General features: G+C 48.1%; 1 protein-coding gene across 2 annotated transcripts in view; it reads right to left on the bottom strand.

Moving 5' to 3' along the window:
- FH (fumarate hydratase) overlaps positions 1-18,529 on the bottom strand; it is a 61,987-nt gene that overhangs the window by 15,153 nt on the left and 28,305 nt on the right. For both annotated transcript variants that reach the window (XM_066595997.1, XM_066595998.1), the window contains exons 6-7: positions 18,049-18,214; positions 15,513-15,716 (exon numbers count right to left, since the gene is read on the bottom strand). In XM_066595997.1, the coding sequence (XP_066452094.1) occupies positions 15,513-15,716; positions 18,049-18,214 (370 nt within the window). The remainder of the gene's footprint in view (positions 1-15,512; positions 15,717-18,048; positions 18,215-18,529) is intronic.

Here is an 18,529-nt window from a genome sequence, read left to right as displayed (position 1 = left end):
TAGGAATGAAGACGTTCACCCCAAAATGGATCCCCCCCATTTGTCCCGTGTTCAGAAACATACCCCTTGTGGCCCTAATCTACTTACAGGACACATGGCTAGGCCCATAATGGAGGGAATGCCCGCTGGATTTCAGGGCAGAACTGAATAAATTCCAGGCCCCATTGCCCACTTATACAGAAAAAAAATGACTTCCTAAAAATAATCCCTCCCCCCCCCACCATCCCCATTTTTTGGCATTCCCTAAATATTAGATGAAGGTAATAATATAAACTGCGTTTTATGTCCGAAGACAGGGGTAATTACGGAGGCTGGTTGGGTTGGGCACATGGGGCAAGAAAACCGGGTATCCCCCCGCCTCTCATGTATTTTGGGGGGTATTTCGTGACCTCAGCGGTGGGGATGGGGCGTAAAAAGTGGCCCTCTGTGAGGCTTTGTAATCTTGCTGCAGTGCGGCGGTCTCACAGAGAAGGCGCTCAACAAGCTGCTCCTGGAACTGCATGAAGGCGAGCGTTCCCGGGGCTTCTTGTAAATTACGGATTACAGGTAGCGGTCTGAATAACGCCGGGCTCACACGGCCATAGGTGGAATCCGCTTGTGGAGGCCCGCAGCAGATCCCAGCTGTGAGCCCGGCTGTGACCCTGCGTACGGCCGCGTAATGTACTGCGCATAACAGCCTACTCACACAGGAGGTCATGCGCAGTACTTTTTTTTGTTTGCATCTCCCGCGCCGTCGCTTAGCGATGACCCGGGTACCCGCAGCCCGTACACAATGTATTTGCATATGGGCTGCGAGTATATCCGCCGTCATAGAACACATTGGCTCTAGAATATAGCATGCTGTGTTCTGTTTCTGCGAGTGGATTCCGTAATTCCGACCCGCTAATTGGGGGGAATTGTGTGATCCAATGCATGTGATTGATCCGTGGATTACCGCTGATCAAGCGCATGCAGAGCCCGTAATTCCTCTCCGGTCATGTGTGACCGGCCTAATGTTAGATCGCTACTTTATCACGTGACCGGGGACTGCTCAGCGAGGCCGCCGGTCACTGCTCCAAGCACTCAGCGACCGTTGGTCGCTCGGAGCAAGGAGATTTAAAATTTCCTGGGCTCCCCGGCTCCTGCGAATGTGTCCGGCATTTTGCCGGCGGGCGCATGCGCAGCAGCCGGAAGGGTCCATGGAGGATAATCGCATCTGGATTCAAATGCGGAAGCCTCCGAGAAGATGTTTCATCTCCCCTCACTGATCGCATCGGTGAGGGGAGATGAAACTGCCACTTTTTAAAGAACTTTTACGTGATCGCCATTATGCATTGTATAACGGCGATCACATGACCATTACCGCACACGGCGGCCCCCCGTGACATCTCCAGGCTCTTGGCTACCTTTGGTAGCCAGCAGCAGGGAGATTTTAAATTTTTTGGGCAATATTTCACTTTTGCGCATGCGTCCGCCATCATGCTGACGGGCGCATGCGCAGAAGCTGGGGTAAGGGCCGCGGATGAACATCCCATCAGGGAACAAATCCGGGACCTTGGGTACATAATTTCATCCCCCCTTACGGATACAATCCGTAAGGGGAGATGAAACGTTAACTTTTTAAATTTTTTTTAAACTTTTTAACTTTATATGATCACTGTTATCCGATGGATAACTGTGATCATATGACTGGAAACCGCATACAGCGGTCCCCAGTCATATCTCCCTGCACTCGGCTAACTGTGACAGCCGGGTGCAGGGAGATTTTGAATTTGCCGGGCTCGCCGGCCTTCTGCGCATGCGCGCCACATCGGCACATCGCAGAAGCCAGCGGGGGGGGGGGGGGGGGGGGGGTGTCCAGACACCGGCCGGAGGACATCGGTGGACCTGAGGTGAGTATTTTCACCTCCCCTCATGGATCGGATCCATGAGGGGAGGTGAAACTTCTTTTTTTACACTTTTCCACGATCGTCGTTATCCATTGTATAACGACGATCGCGGTCCCGGGGACCGCTCACCGCAGTCCCAGCTGACATCTCCTGGCTCCCGGCTACCTACAGGAGCCGGGAGCCAGGAGATTTTAAGTCTCCCGCACCGCCGGGCCTTCTGCGCATGCGGCTGACGTAATGCCGCCTGGCGCGCATGCGCAGAAGGACGGCTACGGCGCTCGGAGCATCGGGACAGCGGGGAGTCGTGCGGCGGACCTCGGTGAGTAATTTCAGCTGCTCCGATGGATCCGATCCATCAGGGCAGCTGAATATGTCACTTTTTTTTGCAGTTTTATTTACTTTTTTGCGATCGGCGCTATCCATCGCATATCGCCGATTGCAATGCCGGGGGGAGGGGGGGGGGTGTCCGAACAGCCCGGGATGACAGCTCCATGCTGTCGGTGACCTGCGGACACCGACAGAATGGAGCTGTCACGTCCACAGCCCGAGGGGCTTTATTCTCTGCAGGACACATGTTTTTACGTCCTCAGAGAATAAAGCCCACTTCGGGAGGACGTAAAAACACTATGGGCTGGTCGTTAAGGGGTTAAATGCAGCAAGAAAACAAAAAAAATCCAAAAAAGGGTTTTTATTGCAGAAAAATGAAAAGAACCTAAAAAAAAAAAAAAAAAGAATATATATAAGGATTTTGGTATCCTTGTCATCAGACCGGCCCGCAGAAAAAAATGGATTGTGTCTTTTTTGCTGCATAATTAACGCTTTAAAAAAAAAAAAAAAAAAAAATATACGGCAGAATTGATGCGTTTTCTCTCCCTGTGATCATAAAAAAATATAATAAATGCCATAGCAGAAAACATAGACCCGTTGCTGGACAATATAAAACACAAGTTGAAAAGATGGACCAAATTGCCGCTCTCTGTGGCTGGGCGCATAAATCTTATTAAAATGGCCATCCAACCCAAATGCTTATACGTACTACAGCACATGCCAGTACCCGTTCCCAAGCGCTTCTTCCAATCATTGAACTCCCTTATCGTCTCATTCATATGGAGCTCCTCCCGCTCCAAACTAAGTCTGTCAATATTACAAAGGCCCAAAGAACAAGCGGGAATGGCCCTCCTGAATCTTCGACTTTACTACCTAGCAGGACAATTGAGGAACATACGGGCCTGGGTTTTGGACAGAGAATTGGCCATGGCAGATAAACAGCTTGCGAAACAAGTAAAAGGTAATAACCTCCTAAATTTCCTAGAATTTCCGCAATACACTAACTCTGCCGACATAGTCCCACTTCATAAATTGGCTCTTGGTGTATGGAAGGAGGTGAAGACACTGCAGAGATACCAAGACGTAACTCTGGAACAACCCTGGTCTCATTGCCCTACAATCAGTCCCAGATCCTCAATATTGGATGGCTCAAGGGGTACACACACTAAGTGATATATACGTGGATGATATATTTCCTACATTCACACAGTTACGCGACAGGCTGCAGTCCCCGCATCTCCAGCTATTCAGATTTTTTCAGCTAAGACACGCTTTTAACTCCCAATTTCCATCCACCTCAACACATATATCCAAGTTCCCCACAATTGACATCCTCAAGTCTCAGGGGCCTAGGGGGCTAATCTCGGCCCTATACACGCACCTCCTCTCGGCTAAAATGACCCTTAACTCACCTTCAGCATACGACAAATGGAAACAATCTATTCCATCCCTCACACCCGAGGAGTGGCAGGACATCTCCGAATCCCATTTGACGGTTTCCCCCGCCGTGAACAATAAATGAATCCAGCTATACATAACGCACCAAGCCTATCTTACCCCCAGCCGTCTATACAAAATGGGCAATGCACCTTCAAAACACATGTCATAGATGTCGCCAACCAGAGGCGAACTTTTGGCATCTAATATGGGAATGCCCCCTAATCAATGAGTACTGGTCGGAAATTATTGACCTCAAACTCACTACTACCATCCCCACTGGTTGTCGATTTGGACCCCAGGGTGGCGCTGTTTGGCCTGCTGGAGGAGGAGGTGTGGCCACACCACACTCGGACTTTTCTGGAAAGAGTGCTATTCCTGGCCCGTAAGGTAATAGCCATGAAATGGATGGCCGCGGAGACCCCCTCAGTCCCACACTGGACCCAACTAGTAAATACCGTAATCTCCTACGAGAAGATTATATACCAAAACCGAGGATGCCCGGCCAAATTTCGGAAAGTATGGGGGACTTGGCTGGACTCCCACTCTACTTTATCTATGGAATGAGCCTCGAGGCCCGACCTCTCTCCCCTTCCCTCCCCCCCCCCCCCCCTCACAAACAAATGTCAGCAGACTCACTTCTAGTTTTTCTACCAAGACCGAAACAAGACAGAGCAGAATCCGTTAAAAAAAAAAAAGTTTTGAAGTTTATTGTTATCAAGAAACTCAAGAAATATTGTAACAAGATTTGTATTGGTTTAATAACGGAAAATGTATATGTGAATAAGGATGTACCTAACAAAGTTTCTCTTCATTCTGTATTTTGCAACACATTTTTCAAAATAAAATGAATTTTAAAAAAATTATAATAAAAAAATGGCACTGGTAAAAACTACATTTTCACCACGCAAAAAACAAGCCCTTATACAGCCGTGTCGATGTAAAAATAAAAAGTTATGGCTTTTAAAAAAACGGTGATTATACCTAACCGATAATCAGGTTTTCAGGAATCTCCACGACAGCACCAGCTGAGATCGCCTCCTCCTGATAGGACAGGAACACAGATTTAAAATCTCCCCCCTCTCCCACCTTCCTCAGTGATTTCTAATGAACTGCCATGGGTAGGAGCTTAACTAAACTATTACCTATACTGGTATAAATAAAATTTTCCCATTATATATATTTTTGGGGGGGGAAGAAAATGTATGGGTGCTGTCGTGGAGATTCATGAAAACCCGATTATTGGGTAGGTATAAATCACCTTTTTCCCAGTCATCTCCGCGACAGCACCAGCTGAGAAGCACCACGGCCAAAAGGACCCCCATGACCAAAGGTCAGGTCCTCGTCCATCTGAATGTCCACCCTATAGTGTTTACCAAACTTATGGGGTCTCTTCCATACTGCTGCGTTGCAGATTTGCTCTACCGATGCCGAAGCGTGTTCGGCCCAGGAAGTGGATACTGCTCTTGTGGAATGCGCATAGAGCTTAGCAGGGGCCTCCTTATTAACTGCCCTAGATACCTCTGTAATGGCCTGGCAAATTCACCTGGCTATAGAACGTTTTGCTGCTTTTTTGCCCCTGTTGGGCCCGAAAAACTGAATGGTCATCCTGCCTCCACTGGCTCGGGGGGGTTTATGTATTGCAGGACTGTTCTACTAACGTTCAAGCAACGAAACTTCCTTTCCTGGCTATTTTTAGGTATGTCAAAAAAAATGACAGAATTATTATGTCCTGTGCCCTAGGGAATCGTGACATTACCTTGGGCATGAAGGCTGGGTCTAGTTGAAATATTTTTTTAGTTCCTGTATCCTGGAAGAAGGGCTGGCATATAGATAAGGCCTGTAACTCACTAACTGGCCTGGCTGAGGTAATCGCCACTAGGAAGATTATTGTTAAAGTCAGGACTCTAATAGAGTGAGACTCTATTGGCTCAAAAGGTTCTGAAGACAGTGCTTTAAGGACCCAATTCAGATTCCAATTCAGGACTAGATTTGTGATTTTTGTTTTAAAGGGGTTGTCCCGCGCCGAAATGTTTTTTTTTTTTCTTCAATAGCACCCCCCGTTTGGCGCGAGACAAACCCGATGCAGGGGTTTAAAAAAAACAAAACCGGATAGTACTTACCCGAATCCCCGCGCTCCGGTGACTTCTTACTTACCTTGCGAAGATGGCCGCCGGGATCTTCACCCACGGTGGACCGCAGGTCTTCTCCCATGGTGCACCGTGGGCTCTGTGCGTTCCATTGCCGATTCCAGCCTCCTGATTGGCTGGAATCGGCACACGTGACGGGGCGGAGCTACGAGGAACAGCTCTCCGGCACGAGCGGCCCCATTCAGAAGGGAGAAGACCAAACTGCGCAAGCGCGTCTAATCGGGCGATTAGACGCTGAAATTAGATGGCTCCATGGAGATGGGGACGCTAGCAACGGAACAGGTAAGTGAATAACTTCTGTATGGCTCATAATTAATGCACGATGTATATTACAAAGTGCATTAATATGGCCATACAGAAGTGCTGAACCCCACTTGCTTTCACGGGACAACCCCTTTAAGTCTGTCTGCTGCCTTAAAAAAAAAAAATCTATCTATCCACCTCAACATCAGAGTCTGATGTCAAAGAAGGCACTGAGGGCCGATATCTGGACCCTCAGTGTATTTGGAGAGAGGCGTTTATCAAAACCCTCCTGCAGGAACTCAAGAATTGTCAGGGCGTCCGGGAAGGAGATCAAAAGTCCTTTCCCCTGGCTCCAGTGATATTTTTTTCTATATCTTTAGATAAGTTTTGTTGGTGATTACTTTCCTACTGGCTAACAAGGATTGTGCTACCTTCTCGGAAAAGCCTCTGCCTAGCAGCATGGATTTTTCTGTATCCATGCTGTAAGTCGAAGGCCCGCTATGTCCGGATGTCTTAGGGGACCGTGCGTCAGAAGGTCCGGCTAAGTGGGTAGAAGGATTGGGTCTTGTTGGCTTAGGTTTTTTTTTTTTGGTTTTTTTTTTACAGCACAAACCAACTCCTTCTTGGCCAGTATGGAGCTTCCAGGATGAGAGCACACTTCTGGGAGTGGAATTTCTGGAGGACTTTGGGGATTAGTGGGATTGGAGGGGAATGTGTAGGACGGCCCTTTGCCCCAGTCCTGGGCCAGAGCATCTACCGCTACTGGGTGCTCCCCTGGTCTGAGGGAGAAAAATTTCTCCACCTTGTGGTTTCCCCCCCATTCAATGAGGTCTAACTGTGGAATTCCCCATTTGTTGGTTACAAATTTGAAAGCTTCCTGGGGAAAAGAACACTCTCCCGGATCTATGCGGTTTCGGCTGAGATAGTCCGCTTTGTGATTTAGGGTGCCCTTCAGGGGGGCTGCTGATAACGATAAGGCCCGATCCTCCACCCAGTGGAAAATCTGGGAGAGGTCCTACAAGGATGGAAATTTTGTTCCTCTTTGGTGTCGGATGTAGGCGACTGCCATGATATTGTCCGAAAGGATTCTCAGATGTTGACCCTGCAAAGAGTTCCCTAATTGATGAAGGGTTTCCAAGATCACTCGGAGCTCCTTATAATTTGAGGACCGGTTTCTGAACTGTGGGGCCCAGGTCCTCTGAAGAAACAAGTCCCCGATATTGCTGAAGGAGATGTAGTTGGTGGCCTGAGCCTCCTGTTATAAATTTCTTCTGAGGGCAATATATGAATTCTGCTTGGTACCCCTGGTGTAGAACTTGGAAAATCCAGGGGCTTTCACAGAATGAGGCCCAACTGTCTGCGAACGCCTTTGGCCTCTCCCCGACTGGGATGGCGTCATGGTCTGCATCTGGGGAAATCCCCCTGGTGAGGGTTAAGGAGGAATCCCCTGCCTCTACCCCCATCTGCCAATCTTGCCCTTGCATTTGTAGGGCTCAGACTGTTGTGCGGGGGCCCGAAAAAAGGTATTTTGCTGCCTTTCTTCTGGAAATCCCTTTTTCCTATCCGCCACCTTCTCAAGAATTTTTTTCAGGTCAGGGCTAAATAAAATTTGCAAGTAAAAGGGAAGGGAACATAATTTATTTTGGAGGCTAAATCACCTGACCAAGATTTCAACCATAACACAGTTCTAGTGGTATTTGATAGTGCTGCAGTGCGAGCCTATAACAACTGTTTCGGCTGATGCGTCGCCTAAGAAATTTGTGGCCATTTTTAAAACCGGGAGGGAATCCAGAATTTTGCTCTCTCAGGGTCTTATTAGATATGTGGATTTCCCACTGTTCCAACCACACACTTTGGATTCGGGCCACGTAGGTGACTGCTACACCAGGTTTGAGTAGACTGCCTGCTGCCTCCCAAGTTTTTCTCAATAAGATCTTCGCCTGGATGTTCTTATGGACTAGAAAGGTGTGTCTACGCCTTTCCCCCAGCCCCCCGAAAACCTCATCCTGGATGCTGTGGGCTTGTCTGGGTTCTTCCATTTTGAGGGTAGCTCTGACTGCCTTAATAAGCTCCGAGATATTTTCTTGATTGAACAGGAATTTTTATATTCATCCTATTCCGAGGATTCCTCTGGAGCTGGCTGCTCTTCTAGGTCCGAGAACATGATACTCCTTTCGGAGTCCGAGTAATCAGCTGAGCTACAGGGCTTTCTTAAGCGCCTTGATGCGGATAGTGTAGCTGACTGCATCGATTGGGATACCAGGGCAGAGCGCACCTCTTCCCTGATTAACTGCCCAATATCCTCTATAAACCTGCTCGATTCCTCCTTAATTACTTTGGCTATACAAAGTTTGCATAACGGTTTGTTGTATGCAGAGGGCAAGCTCTTTGCGCACTTTTTTGGTCTCGCTTTTGGTGGGTCTATTTTCTTGTCCCCCTAACGAACAACATGAGAAATGCAAGCGACATAGAAAAAAAATGGATTATACCTACCTGATAATCAGGTTTCCAGTAGTCTCCACGACAGCACCAATTGAGATTGCCTCCTCCTGATAGGACAGGAACACACTGAGAGGTTAAAAGCTCCCCCCCTTCCCTCAGTGGATTCTAACGAATTGCCGGGGTAGGAGCTCAACTTAAATTTCTTCCCTTAACCGGGGTGTTTTTGTTGATTATAAAATTATATTATATTATATATTTATTTGTTTTTTATATTATATTCTATAGTTTCTATCCATTTGGGGGGGGGGGGGGGGGGGGAGGTACGGGTGCTGTCGTGGAGACTCCTGGAAACCTGATTATCAGGTAGCTATAATCCATTTTTTCCCCCAGTCGTCTCCACGACAGCACCAATTGAGACGTACCAACTAAAGTTTATTAGGGTGGGATTGCTGCCGAGAGGACTTTGCGGTCGAAGGCCATGTCCTCGTCCTGCTGCACTTTTACCCTATAATGTTTAATGAACGTGTGGGTTTTTTTCCAGACTGCGGCCTTGCAAATTTGCTCGACCGAGGCTGAGCTATGTTCGGCCCATGAGGATGCTACTGCCCTTGTAGAATGGGCTTTAAGAGCTAAGGGGATTTCCTTCCCGAGGGCCTTATAGGACTTTATTTGTTCCCTTTATTTGGGCCACTGAACTGGATGAACAGGTTGTCGTCCCGTCTCCAGTGGCTTGTCGCATCTATGTAGCCTAGGACTGCTCTCCTGACGTCCAGGCAGTTTAGGATTTTTTCTTCCTCGTTTTTTGGTTTGATAAAAAATGAGGGAATTATTACGTCCTGGGACCTATGAAAATGTGATACCACCTTTGGCATGAAGGCAGGGTCCGTTTTAAATATTAATTTGGAATCCGAGATTTTTAGAAATGGGTGGCGAATGGACAGAGCCTGAAGCTCGCTAACCCTCCTTGCAGACGTGATGGCTACTAGAAAAACGGTCTTGATTGTAAGCATTTTTATCGGTAGTGCTTCGATCGGCTCGAATGGTTCCGCTGACATGGCCCGTAGAACCCAATTAAGGTTCCAGTCTGGAACAAGTTTTATGGGTCTAGGTCGTAATCTAGCTGCTGCTGCCAAGAACCTGTTGACCCATCTATTGTCCGCGAACTTTGTGTCGCATATGGCGCTAAGGGCTGCGACCTGGACCTTCAGGGTACTTGGAGAGAGGCCCATCTGTAGGCCCTCCTGCAAGAATTCTAAGATCAAAGGGATGCTCGGGATAGACTCCCCGGAATCCCTTCCCTGTCTCCATGAGGAGAACCTTCTCCAAACCTTCTGGTAGATAAGGTGGGTCGTCTTTTTTCTGCTGGACATTAACGTTTCTACCACTCTTTGTGAGAATCCCTTCCCCCTTAGTGAGGATTCCTCAAGAGCTATGCTGTTAAGTGGAGTCTGTCTAAGCCCGGGTGGTTCAGTGGCCCCTGTGATAGCAGATCTGTCCAGGTCGGAAAGGTGACTGGGTCCTGGACACTCAATGTTGTCAGAAGACCGAACCAACTTCTCTTGGGCCAGAAGGGGGGGTCACCAGGATGAGCGTGCATACCTGGGTTCTGAAATGTTGTAAGACCCTGGGGATCAGCGGTATCGGAGGAAACGCGTACGCTAGCCCCTTTCCCCAATCCTGGCCTAGGGCGTCTATTGCTGTAGGACGATCTCCTGGCCGGAGGGAGAAGAATTTGCCTACTTTGGCGTTCTCCCTGGTTGCAAATAGGTCCAATTGTGGGGACCCCCACCGGTTGGTCAGGATTCTGAATGCCTCCCGGGAGAGAGACCATTCTCCTGGGTCTATCTGCCTCCTGCTGAGGAAGTCCGCTTTTTGGTTTAGCGTCCCTTTTAAGTGGGTTGCCGTGATCGAAAGGATCCGGCCCTCTGCCCAGTGGAAGATTTTCTGTGAAATGTTTTGCAGGGCAGGAGACCTTGAGCCCCCCTGGTGCCGAATATGGGCGACCGTGGTGGTATTGTCCGACAGTATCTTTATATGCTGGTTCCGTAGCGAGTTTCCTAACCGCTGTAGCACCCGCCATACGGCCTGTAGCTCTCTGTAATTGGAGGATTTTTCTTTTATCCTTTGGGACCACGGGCCCTGAAAGAACTGGTTCCCCACATGCGCTCCCCATCCCCAGGCGCTTGCATCTGTTGTGATGTGCGTGGCTGGGTTTTGTAGCCAATGAACCCCTTCCTGCAGGTTCGCTGGGAATGTCCACCAACGCAGGGATGTTTTCACTGTGTTTGGGATATACATTTTTGTCCCTAGCGAGGACTGCTTTTTGTCCCATGCGGATAGGACGGAGGCCTGTAGAGCTCTGGTGTGAGCCTGGGCCCATGCTACTCCGGGAATGCATGACGTTAGGCTTCCCAGGAGAGACATGGCTTCCCGAATTGTGCATGATCGTTTCTGTAGGAAGGATCTGACCAGCCTTTGGATTTTTTGTATTTTTTCCACGGGCAGGCAGGAGCATTGTGATTCTGAGTTGAGCGTTATGCCCAGAAACGTCTTCTTCCTGTCGGGGTCTAAGCTGGATTTTTCCCAGTTTATGATCCATCCTAGAGACTGGAGGAGTTCTAGCACTGTCTCTAGGTGCTTTGTTAGTAGTTTCCTGGACTCTGCTATTATTAAAATATCGTCCAGGTAGGGTATTATTAGGATCAACTTTTTTCTCAGGTAGGCAGCTACCTCTGCCATAATTTTGGTAAAATTCTGGGTGCTGAGGAAATCCCGAAAGGCAGGCATCTGAATTGGTGGTGCTCTATTCCTTTGCCCAAATCCACTGCGAACCTTAGGTATCTTTGGGACCCCTCGTGGATCGGTACGTGGAAATAAGCGTCCTTCAGATCGATGGACGCCATGTAGGCCCCTCTGGGAATCAACTTTATCGTTGAAGGAATGGACTCCATTTTGAATTTCCTGTACTTGACACAGGTGTTCAAAGGCTTCAGATTCACTATCATGCGGTGTTTCCCGCAGGGTTTTCTTACTAGGAAGAGCCTGGAATAATGGCCCTGAGTTTCCTCGTTTTGCGGTACGGGGGATATTGCGTTTAGATGTTGCAGGTCCCGAACGCTTTGCCTTAGTAAGTGTAACTGTCGCCCCAAGCCTCCTGTGATGATGAATTTCCTTCTGGGGAGGGACACCAGTTCTATCCGGTATCCCTGCTGTAGGATCTTTGGGATCCATGGGCCTTCGCAAATTGCAGACCATTGGTCCACAAAGTTCCCCAGCCTTGCCCCTACGGAGCTGGCGTCAGGGTCTCTACTTGGGCTCCCCCTGGTGGGGATTAAAGAGGATATTTCTCCCTCTGCCCCCCTTGGGGTAACTCCAGCAGCCTGTCTTGCCCTTGCCTCGGTAGGCCTCGGGCTGTTGCCCTGGGGTTCGGAAGAAGGTCTTCCCTCTCTGCGGCTTTTCTTCCGGGAATCCCTTCTTTTTGTCGGCCGCCTTCTCCAGGATTTTGTCTAGGTCTGGTCCGAACAAAAACTGACCATAGAACGGGAGGGCGCATAGTTTAGTTTATTTTTTGAGGCCAAGTCGCCTGACCACGATTTCAGCCATAGTAGTCTTCTCGCTGAGTTGGATCGGGCTGTAGCTTTTGCCGAGAGTTTAACCGTTTCAGCCGCGGCATCCGCTAGAAAATTTGTTGCCATGCGCAGGATAGGTAGGGAATTTAGGATCTGTTCCCTTGGCGTTTTATTGTTTAAGTGTAGCTCCAGCTGTTCGAGCCATACCCCCAGGGTGCGCGCCACGCAGGTGGCTGCGATCCCTGGCCTAAGTATGCTTGCTGCTGCCTCCCATGATTTTTTTTAGAAGGCCTTCGGCTTTGCGATCCATGGGATCTTTTAATTGTGCGGCGTCCTCAAAGGGCAAGCTCGTCCTCCCTAGCTACTTTGGCCACTGGGACGTCTACCTTGGGTATCTCTTCCCAGCTTGCGCAAACTTCCTCCTCAAATGGGTACCTTCTTTTTACCCCTCTAGCGCAGAAGGAAACTGCGTCTGGTTTCTTCCACTCCTTTTGGATAATTTTAATGATGTTTTTGTGGACAGGGAAGGTATGTTTACGCCTCTCCCCTAGTCCCCCAAATATCTCATCCTGCAGGGTGCGTGGCTCTCTGGGCTCTTCCATTTTTAATGTAGCCCTGACTGACTTAATTAATTCTGTTAAGTCGTCCTGATGGAAAAGGTATCTTTTGTAGTCCTCATCGTCTGAGGACTGCTCGGCCGCCTGTTCCTCTTGCTCCGATCCGATAAAACTCTCGGAGTCGGAAGGCTCGTCAGGAACATACGCCTTTTTCTGGCGTTTCGCTGGCGGCGCCAGCTGTGACGTTAGGGCTGATCGAACCTCCTCCTTCACCAGCTTCCTAACGTCATCCAGGAATCCCCCCGATTCCACTTTGACTAGCCTAGCTACGCATGCCTTGCATACAGGTCTCTGGTACGTAGCTGGCAGTCTCATCCCGCACTCCACACATTTTTTGGGTTTTGTTCTGGGGGGGGGATGTCTTTTTTATACCCCTGACAGAGGGGAAAGTATTTTTTGCGGGTAAATATGCAATGTTTCCATATACAATACATTGGATTTTGCATTTTGTATTTTTTGCCGCACTGGCTACTTACGGCCGCTGAGGCTGAGGTTTCAGCTATCTCTGGGGCTGGAGCACTCATTACTATACCGGTGCTGCAGACACCCTGCGACCTGTAGTGCTGGTCCACCTTCTGGCTTCTCTCAGGTTCCTTATTTTGAATTTTCGCGCTCCTGCGCTAAGCCCCGCCCCCTCCGTGCGGCACCTGATGCGAGCGTGATGACGTCACCACGCTGGGCACGTGACGCGACGCCCCGCCCCCCGCCGTCAAAGGGCTTCCTGGAGTGCCGCGCTGCCACTATACGAGGAGGAGGAGGGGGACTGAGGCTCCCGCTTTGAACCCCCCATGGGCCGCCGCGGGAGGAACCTGGTCCGGGGGTTACCACCCCATGTAGCGTCCCGGGAGTCGTCTGGCTGGGAAGGGAGGACAGGCTGACCCACTGCCCTCCGATCCGCCCGTGAGTAGGCTTCCGGCTGGCTTCTCCACCAGTCCCTCTCAGAGATCCTGCCTCCTGGCAGGACAGGAAGACACTGAGGAAAGTGGGGAAGGGGGGGGAGCTTTTAACCTCTCAGTGTGTTCCTGTCCTATCAGGAGGAGGCAATCTCAATTGGTGCTGTCGTGGAGACGACTGGGGGAAAATAATATTCTAGATATAACATACAATTTCAAAGTGCCTTTTTTTACCCAACAGGCTACTTACGCCACCCACGGAAGTAGCCGGTTTGGGAATGTCCAGTGCTGGAATACTCATTTTTCTGCAGTACTGCAGCCACCTATGGACAGGAAGCGCGTTTTGTAGCTTCCTTAGTATCCACTGTCTGTCTTCTTGGATTCCTTTTATTTTTTTTTTGTTTTGGCGCTCTCCGCGCCTAGCCACGCCCCAGCCCCACCGCGTCATCACGCCAGTCACATGCCGCTGCAGGCTCCATCCCCGCCAGCACCGCTGCTTAAGGGAGCACCGTGCCCACTGCTATGTGGGCCAGCGCCATCCACGTCGACAAGCCGCGCAGGGAGACTGAGGTGGACATGGCCCCCACATAAAATCCCGATGGACCGCGGTGAGAGGAATCCGGCCTGGGTTTACCACCCGATGCAGCATCCCAGGAGACAATTTTTGGGAAGGGAGGACCAACTTCCTGACGTCCAATCACAGTAAGTATCCTGCTGGAAAACTCCCAGCACCTCTCTGAGATCCTGGCAGGACAAGAAAACACTGAGGAAGGTTGGAGAGTGGGGAGCTTTTAAACCTCTCTGTGTGTTCCTGTCCTATCAGGAAGAGGCGATCTCAGCTGGTGCGGTCGTGGAGATGACTGGCAGAATTGAGATTAAAATCCGCCAAAAATCGTTGCGTCCTTAAGCCCAAAATAGGCCTTAAGGGGTTAAAAGCGTTTACCCACAAATATCTATCACCCAACAAGAGAAAAGATAATCGACCCCACCAGTCCCTAGAATGTGGGTTTGTTACTTCCTTACCAGGATAGCTGTTGCGAAGAGGTGATGTGCAGGTCAAGGATGCATGCTCGCCGTCCAGATTTTCTTATAGCAGACTGACCAGACTAGTCTTTCTCCACATCTTCCATAGCGTGGTATGTTGTAGCAGTGCAAATGCTTAGTCATCAGGTACAATTGTACCTCATCTCCACCACAGGTATGGGTGGAGACATAGTGATAGGCTGTACCCACCCAGTATACGCCCACAAGCTATGGATTGGCTGCCTGGAGCAAGGTCCTAGCAGCCTTCGGGATTTACTTATGGCTGGGTTGGAGGGTTAAGGTTAGTTTCAGTGTTAGGCTTACATTATTAGATTTAAATGCTTCCATGTGAGAGCCAGCCAGCATTAACACAGAAGCATTTACAGGTAATAATGTAAGCCTAACACTGAAACTAACCGTAACCCTAAGCCTCCCTCCCAGCCAAAACTCATTCCCAACGCTGCTAGGAGCTTGCCGCCCGTCTAACATCTCCCCTCCAGCCTCACCCCCCACCCCCGGAGAGAGCGTCCGCCATGTACATCTTTCCCTCCCCTGACGAGACTTACAGCACTGGAGTTGTCAAGGGGACAAGACCAAGTGGTGGAGGGGTGATTGACAGCAGCCGGTAAGGGAGATTATGGCCACCCACTCCAGTGGGGGGTGTGCATCTTGTCTCCAACCATTCTTATGGTGGAGACAAGATACAATACCTAGTCATCATTGCATACATCTCATCCGCATTGCAGCTGTTCTGATAAAGCAATACACAGGACCCTCATTTTAGCAATTGGTGGATATAAACGCGAAGTGGAAAACCTCTGAGCACATTAGTTAAAATATACTTGAGAACAGACAGTCTAGGCATCACATTTTTCTTTTTTTAAATACTCAGAAAGTTCCATTGACAGTTTCTATCATACACCTGATAAAACTATGGTATTACCAGGCATAATGCTGCTTCCAGGTTCATTTTCTGGCAAAATTAATTCTCCAAGACCAGACCGTGGGCCAGACCCAAGAAAACGAATGTCATTGGCAATCTTCATTAGGCTACAAGCAACAGTGTTCAAAGCGCCACTCAGTTCAACAAGGGCATCATGAGCTGCCAGAGCTTCAAATTTGTTTGGAGCCGTGATAAACGGTAATCCTGTAGGAATATTTTAGATAAAGACTTTAAACACAAGTTAATCAAAGAACTTACAGACAGACTGTATATATTTAAAGGGGTTGTCTCACGAAACAAGTGGGGTTATACACTTCTGTATGGCCATATTAATGCACTTTGTAATATACATCGTGCATTAAATATGAGCCATACAGAAGTTATTCACTTACCTGCTCCGTTGCTGGCGTCCCCGTCTCCATGGCTCCGTCTAATTCTAATGTCTTCTGGCGTTTTTAGATGCGCTTGCGCTGTGCGGTCCTCTGCTTCTGGTCGGTCCGGGCATGAGCGGCGTTCTGGCTCCGCCCCCTTATACGCGTCATCGCATAGCTCCACCCCGTCACGTGTGCCGATTCCAGCCAATCTGGAGGCTGGAATCGGCAATGGAACGCACAGAGCCCATGGTGCACCATGGGAGAAGACCCGCGGTGCACCATGGGAGAAAACCGCAGTGCATCCCTGGGAAAGGACCGGCGGCCATCTTGGGAGAAGAATTTTATAAGTTCATCTTTCATCACATCAGTGAGTAGCAAGCGGTTTAAAAACAACTTTAAAATGCTATTTTATGCCAGGGGGGTGACAGGGGGAATGGGCTAATGTAAAATTTTGATGTTTGCCACGAGACAACCCCTTTAAGGGTAAACTAAAGGCCCTTTTAGACACAACTGTTTTTGCTCAAAGCAGTCGTTTGAGCGATAATCGTTGCGTCTAACTGCATCGTACAGTTTTCATTAAGCCGTCGCTGATCTTTCAGCATGCTGAAAGATCAGCGATCAGTTATCAGGAATTCACAGCGGGATACAGCTGTTGTTACTATTGTTTCAGCTGTATCCCGCTCCCTGAAGACAGGCGGGGTATGAAGAACACAGCAGTCCAGCTGTGTTCTTAATCCCCCACTCGGAGCGCTCGGCTGTATAACAACCGAGCGCGCCGAGCGGGGAACAGCTGGCCCCGCTTGTATTCTGTAAACCTCACTCGGAGCGCAAAGTGACCGCTGAACGTTTGAGCGATCACCTTGCGCTCTAAAAAAAGGACACAACGATTATCGCTCAAAAGTTGCTCAAAAGATTTTTTGAGCGATAATCGTTGTGTCTAAACCAGTCTTCAGTCAAATTACCTCTGCCTTACCCGAGTACAGTGTGCAGAGCCCCTTTCCTTCATGTACTAGGTTTAGTTACAAGCAAAGAAATATGTACAAGACTTATTTTAATCCGCAAAAATGCATGACGTGTTATTGTGACCGCTGATCCTTCCAGTTCTAATTAGTCAAGTCGGTAATCTGTAAAATATCTAGGCCACAATAAGTGTATGGTTTGCTGACAACAGTGCTGCACTACCCTTTCTTTAGACTATGTATTTTACAAGGAGTGGGAGCAGGAAGAACACTACCATTGTGAATACTTTGTTGTTAACACTATTAGCCAAACCACAGAATACTTTTGTGCCGTTTAGGCTAATAGTACAGGGAATGCCTGTCACCCTTGAGTCGTTATGGACAGAGCCTATTTTGTACTTCAGGTTGCTTTTTTATGCTCCTGTGAAAGTCATTTTGTTTAATGTTTTAGATGGTACAGTTCTACACCTGTAAGAGCTGCTTCTCAACATTTGGAGGTTCATTTTTCCTCCTACACTTGAGGAACAGGAAAACGGCACCCTCTGGCCAAAGGGATCCATCTCATGATGGAATTGAATGGCGTCAAATGGTCCCCACTGACTAGAATAGAAATAGCTTACGCAAGTACTAATTTTTTTGAATTTCACTACTTTTGCACATGGACATTTTGTTTTTTACATCACCACATTACAGGAGTCATTTTTCCTTCTAGGCAACGTCATTAGGTCTTTGTTTTGTAGAAGTATATTTTTTAATGGTACCAAATAAAAGAAAACAGCTAGGATTAGAAAGTTACCTTTAATCATGGTTGTTAAACTGGGTTGTCAAATATCAATAGCATCCAGCACCATCACCAAGAATAGTGCAAATTGCAGGGATGATTGGTACTATGACCACACTTCTGTCCCAAGACAGGAAATGGTTATATGGGGAAACATTAGTGATAAATCGCATTTAATTAGCTTCTAATAACTACAGTCTTGAAAAATGACGGTATATGTACATGCACTCATTAGCAGTAGAAATTTCTGAAAATCAGTTCAATGCAGGTGAATGGGGGCGTTTCTGCAAGGTCCACTGACATGAAATGGACTACTGCAGAACTCTATAACAATTTTGATGCACGTGAATACACCCTTATATTGAATCCTAAATGTTCAATTGCATAAAATAAAAAAAAAAGATAAAATCTTCAAAGTTTACCTGTGAGTTCGGATACTTTGGCAGCAACTTTTTCAGCAAATCCAATTCTAGTATTTAACCCAGTTCCAACTGCTGTGCCCCCAGCTGCCAACTCATAGACTCTTGTTAAGGCAGTTTCAATTCTAGCAATACCATATGTTATCTGTTGAACATAGGCACTGAACTCCTGGAGGAAGACAAATAGGATTTCGAGAGCTTACCTCACTATACAGAGGTCATCCCTTCTTCATAACTTATTGCTTCAACTGTAACACCCAAAGTGTGCAACAAATGCATTTAGGGAATTTGGGAACAATACAAGCCTCATTGTATATAAATAATACATTTTTTTTTCTTTATTTTTTTGCAGTCCAAACCAACTAACCAATACAACAACTCTTACATACAGAAAAGAATAAAACTCCAGGATTCAGTGAGACAGCACTACTATAATAAGAGAAATTCAGTAACATGGAAATAGTGTAGAGAATAGCAGGGACGT

This window comes from Eleutherodactylus coqui, chromosome 3 (genome assembly GCF_035609145.1).
Source record: "Eleutherodactylus coqui strain aEleCoq1 chromosome 3, aEleCoq1.hap1, whole genome shotgun sequence".
In the NCBI taxonomy this organism is placed as follows: domain Eukaryota; kingdom Metazoa; phylum Chordata; class Amphibia; order Anura; family Eleutherodactylidae; genus Eleutherodactylus; species Eleutherodactylus coqui.
The sequence above is the reverse complement of the archived record's forward strand: the minus strand, read 5'-3'. Positions and strand labels throughout refer to the sequence as shown.